Genomic DNA, 27,302 nt, shown 5'->3' with positions numbered 1-27,302 from the left:
ATTATCAATTACTTCCTTAATTATTTTGATCAATTAATTGGTTAATCATTCAGTATATTAAGTGTCAACAAATACCCATCACAAGTTTCAAGAACCCAAGGTAATGTCTTAAAATTGCTAGTTTTGTTCGAACATTCCAAAACTCTAATGTATTGCATCTATATTGATATTTGAACAGAAAAAAGTGTTAAATCCACACATTTGAGAACATGGACGCAGCAAATGTTTTAGGAATTTTAGCTGGATAAATGACTATATTGAATATCAGCAGCACGACTCCAGTAGTTAAGTTTGTTATGCAATGAAAAAGCAATATTCTGAGTAATACCACAGACACATCACCCTTCAGATAAAATGTTAAGATTATAAATTTAGTGCCTATTAGTCATCAGGGTGTTTGCTGGCAGTTGTCAGTTAATGCTCTAGTGAGGTAAAAAATGTTCTGGTGTATTGCAATGTGGCATAACCAAAACTGTATTTCCTCCTTTATATAATCTTTGGGATAAATATTTAAGTGTGGAAGATTAATATTAACTGTAGCATCTTAGACAAATTGACTATTTGGCATTGATCAATTATGAATTTGTTTTGTCATTTAATTGAATAAAGGTTTTAACAAATTAAAACTAGATTAATTTATTGCAAGGGAAATTGTAGTGCAGTTACAGCTGCAGATTAGCAAATAATCTCAGCAACCCTGTAAAACCAAAAATGACCCAGGGCAACAGATAACGTATTCATTGCCTGTGGGGGTTTTCGGAACAAGAAGGGGTACAATGATTTTTAAAAAGCTGGCTTTGTACTCTACTACCTGCACAGATGCAACTGTGGGTTCCCAATTGAGCAGATTATATGCATGTTAATCAAGACAAGTCTATGTATTCTACCATGTAGCAGTTTTATAAACTGAAGCTGCAAGATATCCATCAAGAATTTCATAGAAGCCCAGCATTTCTGACCACAGCATGAATTTGATCTTACCCACACAAAGATCAATGAAAAGATTGCATCACCCATTTGTGGGTGAACATTTAATGTTTACATAGATTTATTGCGAAAAGAGAAACAACACCCACATGTCATCTGGTAAGTCAAAATAACTCTTCAAACGGATATTTTATTGCCAGGAGACATTTTCAGAATGAGACAATTTATAGATATGACATCTAATAGAGCCCAAGAGCAGCTTATGTACCATTACACGAATCTGACCTATGATGCACTAGACAATCTTTCAATATTAGCGAACTAAAACTATATGAGGAACTGAGTGATAAAACTTGTAAAGAGGGTTCAAATTTGAGTTCACTGCACATAAGAGGAAATCTTTGTATTTCCGTTTTTGTTATGACTTGCTTTTTAACAAAACTGCGAAGTCTCTATTCCACAATAACAAAACTATATGCAGACGTAAGAAGTAAAGCATGAAGAATACAGGTAACAACATATAGAAGTGGGAGTTTGGATAGTGAGGGGGCTGCTGTAGTACTGAACCCATCCCAGGGGTTGGTGGTGCTGTTCACGCTCACTGCACCACATACAAAGCCAATTGAGTTTCCAATTACTCTAGGCTTGGGTCGATTGGTGATCGGATCGTACAGACGTAGGCAAAATCGTTGGTACCCTTCCGTTAAAGAAAGAAAAACCAACAATGGTCACTGAAATAACTTGAAACTGACAAAAGTAATAATAAATAAAAATTCACTGAAAATGAACTAATGCAAATCAGATATTGTTTTTGAATTATGGTTCAGCAGAATCATTTAAAAAAACAAACTAATGAAACTGGCCTAGACAAAAATGATGGTACCCTTAACTTAATATTTTGTTGCACAACCTTTTGAGGCAATCACTGCAATCAAGTGATTTCTGTAACTCTCAATGAGACTTCTGCACCTGTTGACAGGTATGTTGACCCACTCCTCATGAGCAAACTGCTCCAGCTGTCTCAGGTTTGAAGGGTGCCTTCTCCAGACTGCATGTTTCAGCTCCTTCCACAGATGTTCAATAGGATTTAGATCAGGGCTCATAGAAGGCCACTTCAGAATAGTCCAATGTTTAGTTCTTAGCCATTCTTGGGTGTTTTTAGCTGTGTTTTGGGTCATTATCCTGTTTGAGGACCCATGACCTGCAACTGAGACCAAGCTTTCTGACACTGGGCAGCACATTTCGCTCCAGAATGCCTTGATAGTCTTGAGATTTCATTGCACCCTGCACAGATTCAAGACACCCTGTGCCAGATGCAACAAAGCAGCCCCATAACATAACCGAGCCTCCTCCATGTTTCACATTAGGTACAGTGTTCTTTTCTTTGAATGCTTCATTTTTGCGTCTGTGAACATAGAGCTGATGTGACTTGCCAAAAAGCTCCAGTTTTGTCTCATCTGTCCAAAGGACATTCTCCCAGAAGCTTTGTGGCTTGTCAATATGCATTTTGGCAAATTCCAGTCTCACTTTTTTATGATTTGGTGTCCTCCTGGGTCGTCTTCCATTAAGTCCACTTTGGCTCAAACAGTGACGGATGGTGCGATCGGACACTGATGTACCTTGACCTTGTCATCAATTTTCCTCTTGCGGCCACGTCCAGGGAGGTTGGCTACACTCCCATGGACCTTAAACTTCTGAATAATATGTGCAGCTGTAGTCACAGGAACGTCAAGCTGCTTGGAGATGGTCTTATAGCCTTTACCTTTAACATGAAGGTCTATAATATTCTTTCTGATCTCCTGAGACAACTCTCTCCTTAGCTTTCTGTGGTCCATGTTCAGTGTGGTACACACCATGATACCAAACAGCACAGTGACTACTTTTCACCCTTTAAATAGGCAGACTGACTGATTACAAGTTTGAAGATACCTGTGATGCTATTTACAGGACACACCTTAGTTTAACATGTCCCTATGGTCACATTATTTTACATCTTTTCTAGGGGTACCATCATTTTTTGTCCAGGTCAGTTTCATTAGTTTGTTTTTTAAAATGATTCTGTTGAACCACAATTCAAAAACAATATCTGATTTTCATTAGTTCATTTTCAGTAAATTTTTATTTATTATTACTTTTGTCAGTTTCAAGTTATTTCAGTGACCATTGTGGGTTTTTCTCTCTTTAACGGAAGGGTACCAACAACTTTGCCTACGTCTGTATATCGACGATTGACGGGATGATCGACAATTTCTTTTCACTACACTGATATTAAGGCAATTTTAACTAACTCACTATCAGTAAGATGTTATAAAAAATAATCTCTAGAATCTGCACCCTATTGTGCATCTAGAAATGTTTCTGGTGGAGTGGCAGGTCCGCCAGCTGAGCCCTGTTAATCAGCACAAATGATGAATGACTTTTAAATCCTTTTCATTGGATCTGACGCCGAGCATCTCCGTTCTCCATATGCCTGCTCACCAAAACTTTGCTCTGTGCCCCATAGGAGTAGTTAACATTATAGATATGATTTGGATTGTGATATTAAAGATAATTATGTTAGATAGAACATGATGCTGTGTTATTGTCACACCAAGCACAGACACAGACTTTCAAAAGGGAGACGTTTTTATAGAGGAGACATGGCTATTAGATTTTTTGAATCCTTAAATATTTTAAATAAAATGTCCACACTCTTTTATTATTCAAAATCCCCATCCAACTCCCGCCGCCCATCGGCGATCTCAAATAACTTCGATCGGATGATATGAAAATTGAAGCAATCGCCCAACCTTAGTGTTTTCACAATGTTGTATTAAGAAATATCAAGCTGCAATATTTTGCTTACCCCCTAAATGGTAAATGGACTTGCATTTATACAGCGCCTTTCAAGTCTTCTGACCACTCAAAGTGCTTTACACTACATGCCAGCATTTACCCATCCACACACACATTCATACACTAATGGCAGAGGCTGCCATGCAAGGTGCCAACATCAGGATCTAATCAAATGCCCATTCACATACGGCCTTCAGGAGCAATTTGGGGTTCAGTATCTTGCCTAAGGACAATTCGACATGCAGACTGGAGGAGCCGGGGATCGAACCCTCCATCCTCCGATTAGTGGAGGACCTGCTCTACCTCATGAGCCACAGACGCCCCAATAGGGTACTAAACAAAATTTAGAAAGAAACTTGTTTTTTCCTCTGCCAAACATTTTTTTTTTTACTGGACTGGTTTTAGTGATTTTAGTGTATACTGCACAACTGTATAACTGGTATTACATCAGATCAGGACTTAGTACAGGCAAATACTTAATATTTCATGACTCTGATCAGATTGGGGACCAAAACACAACAACTCTACCAAGAAATCTCTAATCCTAGCTTTTCCAATGTGTCAGAAAGTCCACATAACAAGCCTAATGTGCTCAAAAGAAAGACAACAACAGTCTCCATTAAAGCCTTTAGGTAGGCAGTTAAGTTTACTGATACGTCTACGTTATCTGAAGGCAACTTACTGTACATCAAGCAGTTTAGAGTTTCCAAAGATGCAAACATTGCGAGGAATATAGGCTGACAAGGCTATTATCTGTAAGAACCACTTCACTTTTACCTGCTCTTTTTTGATGAGGCCAACAGAAAGCAAGCCTCAGTAATTAACCTGCCGAGTGTACCCAGGTGGGGGAGGCACTAAACTGATGAGTCTGACTACATGGCATCAGTACTCTGCAGGGTTCAAGGACTCAGAGCCCATGTGTGCTTCACATACTCAGTATGAGGCCTCCAATAAATCTAGTTAATGCTTCCTAGAGAGGATATATTGATCTGGACTCTCATCAGCAATACCTCCCGAATATACATTATCTATAGTTACATAGTTGTTTGTAACCATGTCAATGCTCTGAATATCGTATACAGAAGCTTCAACACATTTAAAGCCATTCCATATCATTGGGGGATCCAAGTGGATCTTTTTGGAGAAAATACAAATTTCGCATTTCAAACAAAAAAAGAGCATTTTGGCCATCCAAATCTTTGTTCTTTGCATTCTTAATAAATGTATCATTCCTCATACCAAGAGTAAGAGTAAAGTCAGTGACAGACCCGGACACAAAACAATTCTTGAACACAACTATACATAATTTAAAAGGCATTTAAGACACGATTAAAGTTGTCTATACAGCAAATACAGCTGTGATTATCCTAGCAAGCAATGTAAAAGGTGTTGATGCAATTACTGTTGAGCTCAGGAACAACGAAAGCGACATCTGCAAACTCCGTTCTTAAAAGCAACAGCACATTGACACAACTTTAAAGATTAATGCTACAAGTTGCAAGAGAGTAGACATTATGTTAACAAACATCTGAGCATAAACACTTGAAAGCAAAAACTAATGAGCCAACTGTAAAAGAGCATTGCTATCACCTGTAAAGACAGTGTTCATACTGACAGCATCCATGACCGATAGGGATGTAACGTTTCTGAAACCGAGATCGAAACCCCGCAACCCGCTGCCACCACAACCGCAGCCTCCAGCGACCTGTTGAGCTCTCGTTACGTTACGAGGCGGAGCTCTCAGGATGGCCGCTAATTTACCTGAGATTGCAGTTTAAACAAAGCATCTTATACAGGAAGTGGCAGTGTTTGCTAACAGATGTCTATTCACAGCCCCAAAATCTGTAATGTTACTCTACCATGGCTCATAAATCAAGGTCTAAACTGAACCGTGGATTTGGAGAATCGTTCGCCCCTAACGACTGATGGCATCAGCCAGCGGCTCACAAATCACGTTGCTGTCACCGACCTTAGTTATTTAGATTTGTTCTAGCTTTTGTTTCCCTCTTCGTGATGCGTCGACTCAGTTAAAAAGAGGCAAAATAAGAACAATCCAGGCACTCCAGATGGCAAGTCTGACATTGCTGCCTCCTACCCAGAAAGCAATGCTCTTAAGTTATAGGCAAATGGGTCAAAATGTGATACATCATTAAATAAAATACAAGCACCTGCTTTAAGTAACAGCTCTAACAGCTCCACCTCAAGTCTAAACACACATTTTCTGTACAAAATAAATGGATGACAGAAAATATTGATACATTATATACGAATACCTCTGCAAACTGCCCGATGACAAACACTTTGCATTGTTATCTGACAGCTAAATCGTATTCCGTTCAAATGCACACTGGGACTTGAATCTGCATGTTCTCCACATGTCTGCTGGGGTGTCTTTCAGTTCAAAGGCATGCCGGTCAGGTGAACTGGAAACACAGACTTCCCCCCGGCGTGAAAGTGTTTGCCTGTATACATATGCGCAGTGATAGAGTGCTGACCTGTCCATGGTGTACTCTGCATCTCGCTGAATGTATGCTTGGATAGACTCAACTCCCCTGGGCCCTGAACAGGATATAGGTTATGGCTGGATAGATATTGTTAAATGGTATAACAAATGAACATTAAACATCTCGAGTGTTGAATGCACTCATGTTGGAAAAGCAGGAAAAGAAATGTGGATATTTTTATTTTATTTGGTTAATAATATAATATAGTAAAGAAACCCCCATTCTCCTTTGTCATTTAATTCAATATAATATCAGATTTGTGAAAAGTAATTTCCTGTTGCCAAGGGCAGTGGTATGTCTGATGAAATTAAAGGGACTTGCAACAGCTGAGTATCTGTGCAAACGTGCGTGCATGTGTTAAAACATGCATAGATGTGGTGTGCCTCCCATCCAGAGATATCCATCACAGCTCACTTCTCTTCAATTCAGTCTACCTCACCTTCAAGCCACTGTGATTCACTGGCTAAACACATCTGCAAACTGCAGATTCTAACTCAGGTTTTCTTATCTTACTTATCTGACTGAGAAACAGACTCAGAAAGTGTAACAATATTCAGCATAAAAATGCTTTTGCTTATTTAATTTATTACAATGGCATTTACAATGCCCCTGAGAAGGCGGACCAAAAGAACACTGAATATCTTTCGCTTTATTTAAAGAGACTATAATGTTCTTTTTAATATTAACAATCACACGACTACTTGTATGTGAATGAACCAACAGAAAATGATCACCTGGTTCTGCAGTTCCCCTCGGCTCTACAGAGCTTTATAGCATGTCATTGTATTGGTTTTCCAGCCCACAACGTTACGGTTTCTCTAACCACTCTCATCAGCATCAAAAAGCTCTAAAAACCCAATGTGTGCCATGTGTAAATAGACGACTGCTCGCCATATCAAGTTAAAGGTGATTATATGTCACTTTTGTGTTTACAGCTCATTTCAGCTGCTACCAAGTGGCCAAAAAAAATTGTTATGGTTTAATCTTTAGCATGCTGTACCCTTTATGTTAATGTGACAGCATTCAATTCAGACCTCAGCTGTGTGGTAAGCATTATGGAAATGTAACTAGGTCCAATCTAGCAAGAAGGCCAAGTTATGCAACTATGAAAAAGTGACATGGGGGCTTATTCAAACACATGACCAATGTGAAATTATCCAGCATTATTGGATGGGAGTCTTAAAGCTAGGGATGGTAATCTTGAGAAACTAGCAAGAGCCCTTCAGGCCTCCCTCCAAAGCCACTCTCCAAAAATTATCATTATGATCAGTGTAAACATATCAGAATGACTGAATGTAAACAACAAACATGGCTATTGTTAGAACTCACAGCTGTCAAGCTTGCAGCTTGTGGAAAACTCTGGTGATGCACAACGAGTGCACGGGCAGAGTGCGCGCTGGTAGACACATTACAGTCCTGCCACAGATACATTTTTTTCCTGTCACATTTGATTTATTAATTGCTGTCAGGACGTAATGAGAATTTCAACTAATATAACAAAATGTTTTTGAAGCCTAGCTTTAACATTTTTGCTGTACTTTATAAACTAGTCCCACAGAAGATAAGAACCAAGGATTTGATCGTAATTTGGTGAGAAAAACTTGTAATTTGTAAAATACCACTTTATGTCACCGATTACAAGATTTGCTAATTACAAGATATTCTTTTCTACTTCTTCTATAATTTCGGACAATTGAGCTTGGGCTTGAGCTTTCAATCAGCATTATATTTTATCTGAATGATTTTTGCAAAACACTTCACAACTTACTAAAAAAACAGGTCTTTCATATCCGATATAGTACTAATCAACAGTCAGTGTACAGTAGACCGCGGTCGGCACGCCCCCAGTTTGGAGAAACAAGCAGGAGAACCGACACAGGAGCAAATGTACTGCTGTGGACAGGGGCAGCAGTCAAATGTATTTTAGCCACCTAAAAGAAATGCTGAAATATGAGGATCACATAAAGGGAGGAGTGAAGTCCAGGGCTTGAGGCTTACAAAAAATATATTTCTATGCATCAACTTCTATATCTGAAAATATGAGAACGGGAATCAGAGGGTTTCCTTTTAACCTTCAAAACTACTTTTCCTCACTTCTTCGGAGTAATAAAACTCCAATTCAAAACAAGAGTGTGAGATGAATTATACTGCTATGCAGCATCACATCTGCCATGTGTGCACAAAAGGGATATCTGGAGGAATTAAGTAATCCCATGGGCCAAAACAGAGAGCTTTTTAGGATGGAAGGCAAATTGCATACGTAAATCAGTGCTGCAGCTTTATGTGGTGACAACACATTGTGCCTCAGACTGTAAAACAAAATGGGGAAAGATCAGACAGGCAAACAATTAAATATTAGTCTGAAGAAATACATATGTATTAGCCTGTACAGAGAAAGGTTGCCATATCTGCCAATAAAATCAGCCATTACCAAAAGCAGCAGACAAGCTTATATGAAGAGCGAGCATGTTTCCGCTGGGTGAAGTTCATTCACCCATACAACTGTGAAACAGGGGGAAGTTATACTTCAGTCGTTATGAGGCCATGGCATTCTTTATCCTGTTCCAACTGTTGCGGGGGGAAAGGGCGAATCTTATCTACCTGCCAGCAAAGCCAATCAAAAAGCCCAGAACTCACCAGCAAAAGATCAAGGGCCAGGTCTGGGAAACGTTGACAGGCTGTTACTGACAGACGGATGTTTTATTGAGGCTGTAAATATACGAAAAGGCTTGGAGACACTAAATCTTTTCCCTGTTACATTGCGTGGACTGTAATTCGTTTTAACTATGCATTTAGATGAGATTACAACTAGATAAATTGAATTGCTTTCACGCTGGTCCAGAAGAATGGGTTAGAAAACCCCCATTGGACCACTCCACTACATTGTCTGTTAGTTTTCTAGCCCTGGGTGTACACTATATTCTCACCCTTAAGGACTGACATCATATCCAACATTTTATACACTTGTCCCAGCACGAATAAAAGTGTATGTAAAATGTCAACTGGTAACCCCAATAGAGGTTAACTTGGTGTGCAGGTGTTTTTAACTTGCAACCAATCATGATTTTCTCTATTATATTGCACATAGCTCAGGATCAGGTAGGCAGGGTAGATGATCCAAGATCCACTCAACCTAAAATGTGTTTAAAATGAGCAGGAACTATGCAAGCACAGAGGAATAGGGATAAAGCAAAATTCTGCCACTCACTGTAGATGCCCAAGGCAAAATGACAGCATAAGTCGGGGAAAGAGTGAGCTGTCGAGAGAGAAAGGGACACAAACGGGAAGGGAAAGACTGCAAAGATGGAGCAAAAGGAAAAGGGGATTCAGCGATGACAAAAAAAAGTGTAAGGGAAATGCTAAAAAGCTCAGAGTGGGAGGACTATATTGAGATGCACATAATAAAGGTCAGTGAAAGGAGACACATGGATCCCACTGCAGTGGCCAGGCAAGTTCTATTCATGCAGGTCCAAATGATAATGTATCACTTCAAGTTGAAGGAATTGAAATGTCACTAGCTCAATATGTCAAAGCAACCTGGCATCACTATCTTCTGTGAAACAAAAGCCTGACAGATGCTGGGAAGTAGAGATGCATTATTAATAAAAAGTGGCAGAAACAGTTACACTTTACACGTGTCATGTCAAACTGTCGTGACAATATAGAATAATTGAGGCCACGGTATGCCGGGGCTTCATTACCCCCACCCGCCTTGCCCCTTCACTGGCTGATTAGACAAGCTCTAGTCTTGTTAAATGATCATCATAACACAGTACATGACACTTGGCCTTATCCCAGAAATACAACAACTTGATTTGTTCTATATATTTAGACATTATCCACTAGGGCGGGGTATCGCCACTGGTTTCACTTCAATTCCGATTCACAAGGTCCCAAAACGATTAGATTGATTGATTGGATATTTCAGTTACAATACCAATTTTGCTTGGATATGAAAGAGATTCTCAGGGAACTAATGCATTAAATTGTACAAGGGACTCTCTAATATTAAATATATTAATGTTTACATTAAGAATAGACCCCAAAGCAGTTACAACACAACAGCAGTCAACCATAGACTGTATGAAATATGGACGTGGTCTCTATGATGTCACCCGTAGAATAGATTTCTGAAGAAGAAATCTTAAGGTCAGCCTTCCTTTCCCTGATAACAGTTCAACCCAAGGGTACTGCTGCTTCTCCAATCAATGTACAATATGAAAGTACATTAAAACACTGCCCAGAAAGTTCAAAATGAGAGCAAAAAATAACATCTAACAAAAATAAAGGCAATGTTTAAAAAAAGAAAAAGAAATTATGTTAAATAAAAAAACACCTGACGTCTTGGCTCTGAGACAAAATGGAAGAAGGTTCCACAGCCTATTAGACGGAAATTGTACTAATTGCTTTTATTAGTCTAATCCCTGTTCTATATAAATCATGGAGACGTTTATTTCTGAGCTGATTCAAAAGTACTTTTGAAATTATCAATTGAATACTCTGCAGAAGAGTCTGATATCTCCTTTTTTCTATCAACTGATTTGTCCTCTAGTCTTCTTTAAGAGGCTAGCTGTGTGAGGGAGAGAGTGTGTATGTGTGTGTCTTCTCTGTTTAGAACAGCGGTTTTATCTGATCATGGTCTTGACATAGCCTTAATTCTGCCATGGCATCGAATTGAATTTGATCTTTTTAAAAAATAAAAAAAAGGTATTCACCCACTCCAATAACTTTCTTCTGCATCATGTAATACTTGGAAATTATCTAAGAATTTCTTGGTAAAAAAACTTTTAAAAACGTAGAGAATTTATTCCATTCACCAGAAGCTATTCAAGAGAGATGCATGGGTCAGACACAGCACACCAAGAGTTAGTGAATTATTTTGAACAAAGCCCAAGTTTCAATACTTGAAATTTCTTACTAAAAAGATGGTGTGGTAAGGATGTGCAACAGAATGTTTATCAAAGAGTCTGAAGGAAAGGAAGAAAAACTGAGAAGGGGGGTGAACACAACTTGTAGCTGGAGGGCCTGAAGAAGCAGAAGGGATGGGAGAGAGAAAGAGAATGAGTTGGGAGTCCATCCAACAGCCTCAACTGTGAGTGTATACCCATATGCTGTAATGGAAACATACTGTGACTTGCACTGCTCCCTCTACAATCAGAATAGAGCTGGGCGATATGGCCAAAATCTACTATCCCGATATAGGTCATTTCATATCTCGATAACAATCTAGCATGCTTTCTGGTAATTCAAGAAAATAAGTAGTCTTTATGAAATAACCACATAGTAAAGCCTATTTTTGTATACTCCATGTTAGCAAAACAGCACCTCTATGATTCGCTCCACTATCATTTGCAAGGATCAGAATGTAAAGCGTCGTCTAAATGACGTAAATATTGTTGTAACTCAGTTTGGCTACTTGTTTTTCGACATTGCGATACATAAAAATATATACGACAGACATTTTTATATCAATTTGACAATACTTATCGTCTAGGGCTCCACTTAGTGGATTAGTTGACTAATCGGTCACTTTGGTCTTAGTCGACTAAGATTCAATTAGAAGTCAATTAGTTGTTTTTTTTATGCTTTTTTCATGCTGAATGACTTATTTCTAAGAAACTTATGAGCACATCTCTGGTAAACACAAGATTTAAAGTGGTGCTTTTGTGTGATTCTTTGTGGAGAAACTCAGTTTGACAGAGCTGTCTATTAAATCAATTGATTAGTCAAAATCGTATGAGTGTTAGTCAACAAAGAATTACTTTGGTCGAGGAAAGCCCTAGTATTGCCATATCACCCAGCCCTAAATCAGAATAATATGAGGACAAAATCATGGCCATCAAAACACATAGAGCCAAGTCAGTAAGTATGGCCTTGTAGTGTAAACTCTGCACAAGGAGGGCCTTTCCTTTCCTGCATGAATTACATATTTCATCGCACCTCTACAGCTCTGCTTTAGACTGAGAGCACACACATCTTCATCAAGCCAATGTGAGGTTTGTTTAGTCTGTCAAGCTTAATCACAGATACAGTCAGGTTACCTGTCACCTTGCCTGCTATTGGTTTAAGGCACCGGGTCGAGACGTCAGCTATCTCACTATGCTGACTGCATGTCAGCCACAGTTCTAAGAGGCTATTCCAGGCCATGAAATGCAAAAGGTGAACAAAGACATATTATGCTTCTCATCGGTTTCCTTCATCTGGCCAAATGAGTAACCAAATCCCTGTCATATCCACTCATCGTCACTGCGGTGATGAGATGTGTTCCTCTGTAAATCTAAGTTCGCAAGTCATACAGGGCTACATGAGTGGCATGGAGGAGTCCAGTCAAGGAGAAAACTTGTTTTGAAGCAAACCAGAGATGCGGCTTGAATGGCCTGAACCTTAAAATAAACTGGCAGTGTTCTGGATGAGCAATGAGAGCAAACCATGGCTGTGATGCCAGAGCACGGACAGGACAATATTGAGAGAAAATGACGTGTAAACTTAGTTGACATCTGACTGCTTGTTATTTTGTCTGTCAATGTCCAGTGAAAACACACATACAAAAAAGGGTTTTGTAACTGAGCTGCTATCAAATCAAACAGTTTTTGTCAACAGTCACTGACTCAACTGACGTAACAATTATCAGGTTACACATGTTATATCTACCAGCTTGTCAAAAGTCTGTACCATTATTCTATTTCTCAAACACAGATTTAGCCACGAATGTATATTTTAGTATCAAATACTTGCCCCCAAGGACTACCTAACTGAGCCAAACTACTACTGTAATACTACAAAATACTACTTTGCCATACTGAAACAAAGCCATTTTCTCCAAACTGCAGAGTTACTGCAACTGTCGTAAATATTTAAGAACCACCTTGATATGTAGTTATCATATCTGCCAAAGAGGTTGTGTTTTTGGTCTCGTATGTTTGTCTGTTGTTTAACAGAATCCCTCAAAACCTACTGAAAATATTTGAGTGACATTGCATGGAGAGTTTGGTCAATGTCCAAGAAGACACAGATTATTTTTGGGTGCAGATTTACCCATTTATTAAACAGGCAGGCTTAGTTAGGACATTGCCCAATTCTCTGCTATAGCAAAAAAACCTGGCCGGGCCACCATGCAGCAGATGGTAAATTGGCCAATCAATAATATAACCTACGGACCCACAAAATACTGTAATTAGGAGGGTTATCACTATAGGTAGTAAGCAAGTTAGCCGGACATGCTAAAATTAGCCGTCACCATTGAAGCCTATAGCAGGTACTTGCACAAATTGGAAATCAATTTGCAGCATTTGCATTGTTAAGACATGTGTGCTCTGGCAGAATTACTGCTGTGTGTGTGAGAGTTAGAACCTGTACTGCTATCTCACTCTGCCTGGCCAGACATCCATTACAGCCACAGGACCACTGTAACACTTCACTAATGAAATGGGAGAGCCGTGCACTTTATGATTTTACCTCTAACAGACAGCAAGAACAGCAGAAAACAGATAAAGTTCAAGCTCATAGATGGTAATAAATAAGGCATCACCACAGCAACGAAATCTCTCTGGGTGACTAGCTCACATTGAAATTCTGCTGTTACATGGAGGATATTCAGGGGTGGTTAAAAAGAGCTGTTTCCAAACAGAGAAAAGAAAAAGTCTGACTCAGAAATGGGCACATGGGAACATAATGTAACAGAAAATTACAGCAGTTGATGGACAAAATGGAAAAACGACAAGAGTTTCTCAGTTTCACTTTTGCTTCCTTAACATAAGCCCTCATAAGATGTTCTACTGAAATGATCTCTTAGGGAAGTTCTAGTAACAGAAATCTTCTGTTGCTAAAACTCCAATTTTAAGTAACACTGATGAACATATTTTTGAAGGGATATGACAATAATATACAGTCAGGTACTTCACTGATCCTTTGATTACACAATAAACATTGACTTTGTAGATTTCAAGATCAGACTTCATCAAGATGAACTTTAAGTGGATTTAACAGTGTAGAATGGATTCAGACTTTGAGTGTAATTGAAATGTAAAAAAGAAAGTAAATAAAGCAGAATAGCAATTTACTTCCACTTTTTGCATAATTTGTGTCGTCACAAAGTGTATAGGCCTCAACGTTTTTTTTATTACAGTAGTGTTCTAGAGAAATAATGGTATCTACTGTCAACTAGAGAAAAAGGACTTTTGATTTATTTAGCTGAGTGGTTGGAAAATTAAACCCCTGACAGGTAGGACTCCAGCGAAGTTCATATATTTGGGTTGAAAGGAAGAGTATTTTATGTCATTGGATAGTTGCCCAATTACTACTCTCACTATTGAAAAGTGATGTTGATTTCAGTGACATAAAAGCTTATTTAACAAAAAAATAGGACAGACCATCTGTGTTTCTCAGAATCACACCAACGGCTTTTAAACCTAATACCTCACTTAATGCAGATTGGATAACTATCAGATCTCTAAAAGTCTACATTTAAATGTATCCGCAGAGCACTCAAGACTGATTGAAATCCAAGGCAATCTGACACATTGTAGCCACATGTTGAAAAGGTGCAAATGAGTCCATCTCTCCATGGCACATACGCCATGTTTTATCCTCCCATAGTGCAACTATAACATTGTAAGCAGTCTCTGGAAAGACACACTAACTGTCTGATTTGACATCCATGGTCTGTCTGCTCTGTCTTTGTGATAACAGCAGAATTGACTGAAGTTAGCCATTGTTCTCTGTCTCATTAAAGCAACATGGAGAAAAAAAAAAGTCTCCAGCGATTTCTACACAAATGATCAAATACAAGGCTAGCTAAAATGTTAAAGTGTAGGAGGTATTCCTTCTTCAGGCTATTTGGCAGTTACCAAACAGCTTCAGGTGCATTACCTCTCCTTCTGGACTAGAGGAGAGTTGACTCTGGTTTGCATGTAGCCCACGAAAACAAAGACATATTTTAATCTACAGAGACTCATAAATGTGGCTAAGTGTGAAGTGCCTTAAATCTCATCTGGATTTTATCTGGATATGAGACACTTGAAATGACGAGGTTAATTGGGGCCTCTGACATGCCATTGAAAATGCTGTATCCGGCTCGCCGTTCAGTTTTAGAGGAGTAGCATTCACTGACTGTGTAAAACTCCAACAACGGCAGCAGCAGCCATCCCAATTTAAGTACCACCACACAGCGGCTTAAAATCAAACCAGATCAAACACTAACAGTCCACATCAAAACCAGCAAACTACCACTCCAGTTAAAAAGCACACATGTCACACAGACTACTAGTCACAGAGGCAATTAAGAAGTGTGCCTAGGGCTTGGGTTTCCACTGGAGGTTGCCCAGGGGAATTTGGGCCCTGGGTGAGCCTCCCAGGCAGACCTTCTTCTATGTTCTTGCGTATACAAACCCCATCTCCTTTTTCTGGAATTTACAGAGCCTAACCCCAGCTACGGCCCGAACCTGACAATTTATAGCCTGAAGCATTTCATGGGTAGAGCTTGTTGTAGAGCTGAGAAGACAAGCTGAGAAGCAGACAGACTGATTCTACTGCAGAGTATTTTTTGTCTGTAAACTAAAGCAAGAATATTATCAAGTATGCACTGTAACAAAATCAATCTAATTTTGATATTAACAAATAGCTTAACAGTAACATTTATCTTACAAACAAATGTATCTATTCAAGCCACATCCCAGCCTGCATCCACAGTATGAACCCAAGTGGACCCACAGCCAATGGGGTGTCCCAGAAAGACTCTCTCCATAATCTGCTCCATAAATCTAATACGAGTGGCTCATCACTTTTTGAGCAATGTACATCCTAACAATGACAGTGGTTCAATTTCACTGAGTCAAGTTATATGTAAATTACAAAGACCTGATTGCCAAGAGACACTGTTGATTGCAGCCCTGTATACTGAATTTATTTCGAGGCACAGTGACGGTGTAAATTTCCATAGATTAATCATGACATGTAATAGGCAGGGTGGTGCTATTATCAAGACAATGACCTGAGAGAGGGACTTTCATTTGTCCTCAAACAACATTAACTCTCTCAACACAGGTTATGTAACAGTAAGTCAGTACTTGTAAGCATAACAGCACACAAGTAGATATTGGGTGGGAACAGAATCTGTTTAGAATTAGATGACTCTTGATATTTGTCTTTAGGACATAAAGCAAGGTAAGTGATTAGGTGGATGAAAACTCTAACACTAGCATTTTTCCACAGGGCTTTGTACAAGTAAGTACTAGGATTCACTTGGATCATAGTATTAAGCATGACAGTATTTGTAAAGCAAGTTAACTTCATCTAAAAAGTATTAATTAGGTTCAACATAGAGGTAATGCTTAGTTGTGTTTTCTAAGTTTATCTCTGCTGAAATCAAGACCTCATAAATTAATAATTTTTTAGACTTTTGTAGGTCTTTTGATATTACATTGTTCTGTCCAACTGTCCGATAAAGGCAAAATGAAATTAACAGAGCTGTTGTGTTGATGATACAGATGTAGGATGTGGTGACAAGAAGTATGAAATGGAAAGGTAAGACACTTACATTGCCCATGTACTCAGACAGAAGGTCCTGGAGAGCCTGGCGCACAGAATTGCATTCGGCCACTATGCGCTCCCTGCGGTCATCGCGTGTGCAGGAAGAGTCAGCCATGAGGGCAGCACCACTGATAATGCTCTCGAGGCGCTCCTCCAGGGAGGGACGGAAGCGCTCCTCGCTAAACGCCAGGGGGTCCACGATGATTTGTTTCTGTAAGGAAAAGGTCAGAGGGGAAATTACTCAGAGAGGAAAAAATGCTAAAAGTCATCACTGATCTCTCCCTCTACAAGCCCGGAGAGAGAAACCTGGCAGGCAAGGAGAGGGCTGATTTGACAGACTGACAGGGAGGCTGGAAAACCTGAAGGGAAGAATGTGTTAAAGGTGCAACGTGTAAGATATGGCCAGAATTTTTGTCTTGTGATAGCACTTGTACCTCGAGAGGCAAAGGTGAGTCACTGTAGCGTCCAGTCTGCCCCCAGTCCCAGAGGGCTTGTCAGTTACATTGAAGGTACAGGGTCTCTATATGGTCCGTGTACCTTCCATCCGTTATGTTCATTGTTTGTTTGATAACAGGATAAACTTATATACAATGCATTATTTTATTTCTGTTTTTTAAATTCAGACGAAAAACAGAAAAACTAAATAATGCATTGTATATTTTTTATATTAACAAGTTGAACACAGCTTTGGACGGAGGGTTCACGGAGCGTGTATGTTTTGATAGTTTGTTTATTGGATTAAATCCAAAGTGGAAGAAATGAGAAAACAGCTTGTATTTTCGTTTTGTCCTCCCCGCCGCCACCAGAAGACTACGTCCTCAGGCAGAGAGCAGGCGGCAGCTCAGGGAGACAGACCTTCAGTTAGTGGCTGTAGCAACTCAAATTCAGCTAGCTCAAACCCCAGTGCCGGGGGTCTGATCCTGGGGGGACTTCCCCACCGGATCAGCAAACTTTCTGTTGCAGCCGTTACACAGGTTAGACCCAGCACTGCCGCTGGCCAAAGCCTGCTGTGACTCCCTGCGCTGGGGTTTGCGCTAGCTGCTACACAGCCGTCACACGAGTTGTTTTCGTCACTTTGGACTTGGTCAAAAAAAGAATATATCAAAACATACACAGACCGTACAAACACACAGATGGCCAATATTAACTATAGGCCGACGCCACACGTGAAGATTATAAAACAGTTAATTTTGCCTGCTTTCAAAAGTTTCAGTAGTTTGGTCAAATTTAGCAAATTCTTGCTTTGTCGTTAGTTAGCAGTTGGCTTTTTTTAAACTGATGACTGTAAATTTTGATTTTATGGACCCAGTAGTAGAGGAAATGCTGCCCCCTATTTGTTTGGAGCATGTGGCCAGGTATTACACATTGCACCTTTAAGCTGCCTTTTTTGTGCCCATACACCAAAAGACAATAACTTGGTCTATAGTTCCAGTAGCAGTGAAATGATGTATCATTTCTTAACTAATTATGATACAAACAGGGAATTAAGGTAGGGTAACTTTTGCCTTGAATTCAGTGGAATTGCCCCACATGCATTAGAAGTAATGTCACCAGTCCAGTGTGGGTAATAAAGAAATATAAAGGGTTTTAATAGTAAGAGTTGAATGTTTGTCATTAAGTGCTCAACACAAAAAAAAGAAAAGATAAAGGTTTTAAAAAATAAAGTAAAAAATAAATAAGATAATAGACATGTCTAGTTAGAGGATTAACTAACATATTTTCAGTGTTTTCTTTAATACAGCACAATGTTGGAAAAAGGAAAAAACAAACTGTGCTCTATTCACTTCAAAATAATTCATAACCAAGGCAACATGTCCTTATCCATCAAAATGTTCCAACCCTGATGAACAAAAGCATGAAAACAAGAAAAACATTTCTGAGTAAATATTCTGTAGTCAGAAAAGCATGAATAATGCAGTTCTGAGAAGTACTTTAGCCTTCTGCTTTAATGCAATGTACATACTCAACTGAAAACCTATTGGATTGGCTAGTGCAATAAACATAACTGGCTCCTCTAAATGAAACTCAGGATTGACCTCTTGTCATCTGTGTCACACAGACAAAAACACAATAATGGCTTATTCAGAAACTTTGGTCAGTCACAAATAAAAAAGTTAGCACTGGTGAGGAACCTTTTTGGCTGGACCGCAGGGGCCAAACAAACGCAAAAGTCTGTCACTGAGTGACTGAGTGATGAAGTTACACGATTGGTTGGCTGAGTGTTGGAGTTTCCTCATTGGCCGCTGCTCTTTCAAAATGAAAAGGCGGGGAACAGTCCGTTATGCAAATGAGTCCGTCCAGCGTGACGCATCCGGCTCACGAAGGTTGGACCAAGCTGTCAAACTAGGCAATCCAGCTCTTACATGAAATGAGATGCAGCCCGGGCATAGTCTATTTGTCGCTTAATATGTTTTCAGAAGTAGATTTTGGTGGACTCTTTAAACGGAATAACAAAGTTAACGAGCAGGCCGCCATGTTGTTTCCGGTTTGAGACATGCTACATGTCCACCAGGTCCTCACCAGACCTAGTGGACATGTAGCGCTGGATCTAACATTATAGACATGACCACTGACTATTCGTAAAACAATTTGGCCACAAATTCACAGACTGACCATACACGGTCCAGCCATATACTCGGTTTTGACTGAGTCTTGTTTCCTAGTATATCCTCTATAAGACTAGGCCTGCTCTGCTGTGCTGATAATCAGTTTTTTGACTTATTGCAGATGAATGTAGCTTCAAAAGGCACTTTCTCAGTGCCCTGACTAGTGAAGAAAAGTCACAAAATGTAACCAATCAGCTGGAATGGTAAAAAGTTCTTCTAAAGACCTGATGAATGAATCAACAAGAAAGCAGCAGTACCATGTCTGCAATGTAGACTACAAGATCCATCTCAGACAACAGATGTGCCTATGAATATGAATGATATAAATACATAGTCCCTTTTGTGAAATGAGCTTTGATTATATAGCCTTTGCTACCTTTCTTTTGAGTCACAGAAGTGCCATAGTAAACCACTGTCCCCTCTGTTATATCTGCAGGATGAGAGAGAACACTTAAATGTCTGATTTCACAGGGGCAAGCCTGCTGAGAGAGGCAACTAGTTGACATGCTGGGGAGGTACTGCAGAGGGTTAAGGTATCACCATGATGCTTGTGGCAGCTAAAGAAAGAAAGCCAATTCTCCAATGACAAACGAACTCTGGGCCGCCGCAGATGCCGTATTGCTACAAAATATTAAACAATTCATCTGTTAAAATTGTGGTTTATTAGGCAGCCCGCCCTCTATCACAGCCACCTCCAGCCCCCTCCATTCCGTCTCATCTGACCTCCTCTGCTTGCGTGTCATATCACCATGGCAACAGGCACACGAGAGAGACACGGAGGAGGAAACAGAGAGAGATAGAGAGACAGAGAATGGGGGGGGGGAGTTGACTCATTTGCTAATTTTGCCTTGCACTTGAAATTGGGCATCAGAAAAGAGCTAGTCTGGAAAAGGCCTGCATATAAGTTCTTGGGGAGTGACTTTCTGCATGGCTACCTGTAAAATAATCACTGATGCAACCTAAATCTGAGAGACCGCATTGTTGACACTTGCTTTATGTGGATTAATATGTGCATCATGGCATACCATCTGTCAGAGAGAAATGGTTTTATAGTTTTTAACAGTAACATCAATTTCTATGACTGTAACCCACTCAGCCCGATCCACACACAGCCATCAGCCCATTTCTGAATACAAAAACGTGCAAATTACTGTTTCAACACTTGAAACAGGAAAATCGAACAAGCGCAGCTAACTGCAATATCAAGTAAACAAACTTTCTCTTCCTAAGCCAGCAGGTTACCATTCCACTGAAAATACAAATTTGTTGAAAGCAGAAATGGCATGCTTTCATACTCAGTCAGGGTCTGAAATCAACTTTATTTCACTGCCTGCCACTGTAGCGGGCAAGTATTTCTTTTTTGTCTGCCACTCAGAAATTTTAACCGCCACTTTTGAAATTTCTGCACTAAATATAGGAATAGGAATAACATTTTAGATTTGAGGTCACTGAATGTTTGATATATTTTACAAAGAAAACATTACATGTATGGTAAATTCCAGTGTGTTGGGGGGAGGGAGGGTACTGTACACAGTTCTGTACTTTGTTATTGTCATCTATAGTGGTTTGCATTAAAACACACAATTCAAATGATTAGGAAATAAATAATTGTATTTCCATTTAAATATTTGCTTTGATTAAAAAAAATCTTGGCATTAGTAGTAATGATGTATTATAAACTGCTGAGAGATGGTCTTAGGAAGTTAGTTTAACAGGCCATAATTCCTCCGGAAGGCATCAATAAGAGCAATCGATAGTTACAGAGGCATTAGATGCCAAGGAATCAAACAACTATGAACCGGTTCTCAGTGGGAACCGATTCTCTAATACCATCCCTAGCTTTTCCTGACGATTTGGCATGATGATTTTACCCGCCACTGCCAACAATTTACCCGCATTCGGCGGGTGGCTGATGCTATTTTCAGACCCTGTACTCAGTACTGAGATTACTTTAGAAAGAAATGCTCACTGGATGAAGGATGCGTTAAGAGTAATGCCTAAAATACCACATTTGCTACTTAAAAAGCTTAGCTTGAGTAAATTTTTCATTAGTCTTGCTAAGAGCTCCTGACACAAATGGAGAATCTACAATGTGGGCCTAAGTATTTTCACTGACTGAAACAGGGAAAAGCACGTTGGCGTGTAACTTAAGCATGCAACTATGCGATACCGATGTTATCCTACGCTGCCATTTTGTCCAGGTCGCTGTTGAAAAAGAGATAATGTATCTTAAGAAACTGGTTAAATATAAAAATAATTATTTTTCCAATCATATAGGCTTAACACTTTAAAGTCAGAGGCAAGAATACAATAATAAAAACTTTAAATCCATGTAGGCAAACTGTACGTATTCAAATTGTCCAATATATTTTGTGATTGCCTATGTGCTCACTTCAGAAGCAGCATTGTCTGGAAAGACAGTCACATAGATCCTATCACAGCAGTCATGTTGTCGATGTGCACAGAGGATTACACATCTAAGTACAAATTACATGTGTGAAACTGAGCATCCGGTTAATTGCTTGAGATCCTATCATTAAGTAATTATAATAAACATCTGTTAACTACAAATATTGTTCTCCTCGTCTATATTTAACAAATACAAACTTGCATCCCATACTCCACCAACAGAAAACCCTTGGTCTGCAATAACCATTCTTAAGATGGATGCAAAAGGCCAAGAGTAATTAAACAGTGCGTCATACGGCCATGGGCACATAAAACATGAGTATGCAGATTGCATCAATCATGTGGGTAAACAATGTCACTGCAGAATTAACACATCAAGTTACACACTGCTACTCGCTAAATGACTAAATAGCTGATCAACACGAGATGAGTGATGTGTCTAGCGAAAGAGTGGGCACAATGGGAACCTGTGCTTCTATAGAGCTCATTGAGCAAGATTTAATTTGTCATTGTGGATCTGTTCAATGTGTTCGGCAGCTGTCTGAATATTAACAGTCCCCTGTAAATAGAAAAAGCTGCCTATCAAGTCTGACAGAAGTCAGAGGCAGCAAAAAAAAATAAAATAAATCAGGTTAATCATCTTTGCATTTATCACCCCAGGCAGCATTAAGATGATTAGCTCAATGTTTTATCCAGCTGCTATCTTGATGTTGTTTCATGTCAATATTATGAATACTAGTATGCCATGTTTCATGTACCTTTTTAGTTTCATATTCTTATTAATATTAAGCTATCTCGTCTTGAATATGGTTTTAAAAATTCAGTTTGAGGTTGAAGCTGAGTGCAGTTTTAACTCCGTAACAGCTATGTGAACAATTAGAGAGCAAGTGCACGAAAAATAGAGAAATAAAAAATGAATTAAAACAATTTAAAAAAAAGTTAGTTCATCTGAGTCAATTGTGGGTTTTAGGGAGATGCTGATATAGTTTGAGTAGACCCTGGATGACACTGGCTTTCAGAGATATAAAGGTTTTAAGCATGAACATATGAGGGACTAGACAGCAACATGGAAAGTGTTTTAGTAGATTAGGTTTTGTCTCTGTACGAAATGTCAAAATTAAAGACACTTTTGTTCGCAATATAAGGACCATACCTTGCATGTTCTCACCTCTTCCCCAAATGATTAAGGTACTATTTCAGTTTGCCGTGCTTTTCTAATTATGATGAAACTAAAAATACACTTCAGCTGTGGTCTTAAGAACCAACCAACCTAGCAGCAGTACAGCAAAGCTCTGTCGCTACCAGCAGAGAAGTGGATAACTCAACTTATTTACAAGATATATTTATAAATCTATGTCTCTTTCTGAAAGCTAGAGCTGTGTTTGTCATTTAACATGGAAGCAAAAAAAAAAGGAATGAGGTAGTAGTGACTCAAGAACAGATACAATGTACCCCAAAGCCATGTCCCAATTTGCCCACGTATCTTGTCCTAATTTCCACTTCGACCCCGAGCCCTTCCAGGGTTTTGGTCATTTTATGATTCAGTTGGGTTAGTTCCATAAACCAAAAATCTGACCTGACTATAACCTTTCTGAACAAGCCCTCATCCAACTCTGTTAATAAACAGTTTTATCAAACCTTTGGAACTGAGCCCTACTGTTATAAAATATGATCTTAAAGTTCATGTTTTCATTAATCTGCTAGGTACCTGGCTGGACTCGTGAAAAAGGGCAAATGGGTTGTGCCACTCATTTGACTTACATCAAAATTGTTGAGGGCGTAGGCGAGCTCTCCACCCCCTGCTGGCTGATTGAGTGCTGAGTCCTCGGAGGCAGTGGCCTGAGCGGCGTTGGAGATGCCGGAGACGGCGTGCTGCAGCTGCTTGTAGATCAGGTCACGGTTAGCCTTGTAGGCTGCCACGTCAGGGTGCTGGAGGCAGGCACGAGACGCTGTGTACAGCATGGGGATGTTCCTCTGCAGCACACCGCGAGCAGCAGCCATCTGGTCCTTGTGCTGGACGTCCTTTAGCTCCTAGCAGAATGAGATGGAAAGGATGAAAAAAAGAAAGGGTTAAATTGGAGGATGGAATACTTACATGGGGCAGGGTGGTAATGTACTTTAGATTCAAAATGGGCCTGTCATGCCCTTATGGAGACACTAAGTGTGACAGAGTTTGTTCTGGATGACCCAGATTTATTTCTGTCCCCTGCGGTAACACAACACAGTCATAATCAGGCCATTATAATATGCCTTTGCAAATTAATGCGTTGCTATTCAGACCTCAGCATTATATTGCAAATACATCTTCATGGAAGAGAGGAGAGGAGATAGTGATCGCTGGCATAGATTTATGGCATGAAAAAAAAATACCTTGCATACACAAAATGAAAGCCTCCCCTCCAAATGGAACACTCCCAGGGCTTTTTTCCACTATTGCTTGAGACTGCTCCAAGACAAAAAAAAGACGGTCTTTAAGCCCCATTACTTCCTGCATTCACTTTGGTTAAACATATTTTGCAATCCATAAAAAAGTGCAATTACAAGTAAAAGCAATTTCCTCACAAGATAATCAGTGATCATTTTGGCAAGTTTTCCATTTAAAGAGGGGGGTGATATGGAGAACAAGAACTGCCTAGTTTAGGGGTGGATATTGCAGTTAAGAGATACTATTTAAGTGCTTTTGAAGCATGAAGCTGGCACTCATCACTGATTCAGCTTTCTGCAACTAAACAATGTCGTGACTCAGTAGTGAAAGTTGGTGTGAAGATATGGAAACCAAACAACATTTGGTAAAATCAAACAACTTTTTTTTTAACATAATTAACATTAGAAGTGCCATTGTCTTCAGTGGCACGTTGCATATTAGCGCATTGCAGTGGATCAGTCAGAAAAATATCCACCACAAAGTTGTATTATAACACTGCTTGCGCACATGTAATAAATCAAAGTTTGACCAAGAGGCTGTGCAATATTTTCAATTCTCACATTCATTTTCACTTCCAAACAAGGTTCCAGTTGTAATGCTTTTGATGGTTAACAAACAGAGAAATGCCAATGTTCATCTATATTCTATTCATCCAAGTTCAGGTTTTTGTTGGTGGCAGTATTGAGTAAAACAGTGCAGGACGGTGCTAGGGAGAGACCTGCTGCTTTGCAGTTAGTTTAATGATAATCTTGACAAATAATGGAGTAAAGGAAAGGTATATGTACATAAAGATACCATTCCCTAAGCGCTCTTCATTTCCAGTAATTAGCAGGTGTGTGCATCTCCTGGATCTGCACCAATAACCTTATGAAGTTGTTTCATCTGGAAAATGCATCATGAAACGCCCTTTACTGTTGACTACCACTTACAGCATAGTGGAAAAAAACGGTGTGCTGTTTCTCATCACAAGGAAATGGGTTTTGTCACATTTAGAGTCAAGCCTTTATGCTCTTTTCTTGCACTCCCGGGCCACTTCACTGCAATTGGTAATAAGAAGATTGTTCATGCTTACTGCATCTAATCGTCCAGCTAAAGCATGAGGCACTCTTCTTCTGGCTTACTCCCTCCCATTGTTTTACTTACCATTTGCTATGTGGGCTGGAGAGCATATTTTGTTGTTATGAGTGACAAGACCACTAACGCCCACTCAGATACCCGATAACCTCCCAACCCAATTAAATCCACCAGACTCTTCTGCTCCCACGGTCTCACCGCGTCTCTCTTTTTTGCTAACTGTACAGTACCTGCTGTCTCTTGGCGGCCATCATGTTCAGCTTGTCCACCTCTGGTTTCAGGGCCTTATATTGGATCCCAAGGTCCTGCTCTGTTCCTGCATTACGCACTTTCACAAGATTTTCCTCCACCTGAGCAGGGTAAGTGGAAAGAGTTAGACAGTACTTAGGATATAATACAGTTCCTTACTGCAAGATAGAACATTTAAACAGATTGAATGATCACTTTCGACAATATTAAAAAGGACTGTATGTAAGTTTTTACATTTATAAATGAGTTTTAATCGTTTTTTATTGCCAATGTGTGAACAGGTTGTAACCTAACCTAAAAAATGAGACCTTCCGCAACTTTCTGGGTTTCCTCTATCACCCGATAGACTGCTTTTAATGTGAAGAATCTGGGCCGGTTTTTCAAGGAAAACCCAACGGATGTGTCATCATGCACGCACGGGAGTACCTTCAGGGCTAACAGTGTGCAACCATAGTTAACATTCATGGAGTCCGCTAATGACAACAAACACACAACCCCATCATCAGAAACGGAGGTCTCTTCACGTAACGCTTCAGAGGAAAGGACGTCTCATTTCTCTAAAAAAAATATTTCCTCGCTTCCTCTCTTCTCGCATCTCCCGTGGGAGGGACTAAGACGCGAGGAGAGGACGCGAGGAAAGGAAACAAGGAGACAGGTTAGCACAATGAGAAACACCCTGCGTGTGCACGTGGGAAGTGAGTGGTGAAGCAAGAGAGAGAGAACGGCAGCGAGTGTGAGAAAAGGTTTGTGCAGAAATAACTGCTGCGGCTCCTCAAGACCAACAGAGGTTTCCCGTGTCTTGTTTCCCTGCTGCTCAGTGAAGTGACAGGGGTTAACTCCGGAGCGGAGTAATGTTACTGACTCTGGTCCAGGAGACCAAAACTACTGTGTCTCCCCCTGTGCCTTCTGGCCACGGTCGGGAGGCTGTAGCAGGAAAAGTTAACACTAAGATCAAAACAGACCCCGAGCTGGCAAAATTCCTATTGGACAGGTAAGCTAACATTGCTGCCACGCATGTGAAATATGTAGTGATGTTGTGGTTTTAGCTGGCTAATGTTGCTAACGTTAATCAACATAACGCCTGTCAATCACGTTCAGTCTCATGTGTCAGTAGTGCGAGCACAAGGGCGAGCAACAGGACGCTGGCTGACGTTGACTTAACGGCAACAGGTGTCACTGTTAACAAGCAATTTCTGATTCTTACAGAATCCCTATAGCCTATAACTCAGAAAATAAAACTCATTAGGAAAATGTTTGCACTGTTTTATAATGTCCAGGTGTGAGCTGGAGCTGAACACATCAAGATTTCAAAGAGCAATTTTCAAAATTGCCATCTAATCAAGCCAACCAATCGAGCTATGATTTTAATTTGCTTTGCTTGTCATCTTATGTTTCAAGAGGTGAAAAGTTCCAACCAGCTGAAATTATATAAATTTGGATTGATGTCAAAAAATGAAATAGACCCACTGAAGATAAATTGTAAATTTTTGTTTGTGTATCCATTTATTAAAAAGGAGTTACTCAAACTCATGTAAATGCTGTAATCAAATTAATACCTTAATGTGTTCATCAATAGTATATGCAAATAGACTACCATGTAATTTCAGTGCTCAAAAAAGACATCAGTTGATAATGCTGTTCTAAATAGAGCGGATAAAGTATGGCTTTTTTTCATTGAGTTGTATAATTCAATTTTCTGAAATGACAACTAAGCTTGTTTGTAATGTGTAATATCAAGAATTATCT

General features: G+C 39.6%; 1 protein-coding gene across 4 annotated transcripts in view; it reads right to left on the bottom strand.

Moving 5' to 3' along the window:
• The window catches only part of ctnna1 (catenin (cadherin-associated protein), alpha 1), a 95,329-nt gene that overhangs the window by 56,704 nt on the left and 11,323 nt on the right, over positions 1–27,302 (bottom strand). For all 4 annotated transcript variants that reach the window (XM_037779480.1, XM_037779481.1, XM_037779482.1 and 1 more), the window contains exons 5-7: positions 25,538–25,657; positions 23,570–23,839; positions 16,801–17,004 (exon numbers count right to left, since the gene is read on the bottom strand). In XM_037779480.1, coding sequence (XP_037635408.1) covers positions 16,801–17,004; positions 23,570–23,839; positions 25,538–25,657 — 594 coding nt within the window. The remainder of the gene's footprint in view (positions 1–16,800; positions 17,005–23,569; positions 23,840–25,537; positions 25,658–27,302) is intronic.

The sequence above is a fragment of the Sebastes umbrosus genome, chromosome 9 (assembly GCF_015220745.1).
Source record: "Sebastes umbrosus isolate fSebUmb1 chromosome 9, fSebUmb1.pri, whole genome shotgun sequence".
Classification (NCBI taxonomy): Eukaryota; Metazoa; Chordata; class Actinopteri; order Perciformes; family Sebastidae; genus Sebastes; species Sebastes umbrosus.
Note: the sequence above shows the minus strand (reverse complement) of the source record. Positions and strands in the feature narration are given on the sequence as shown.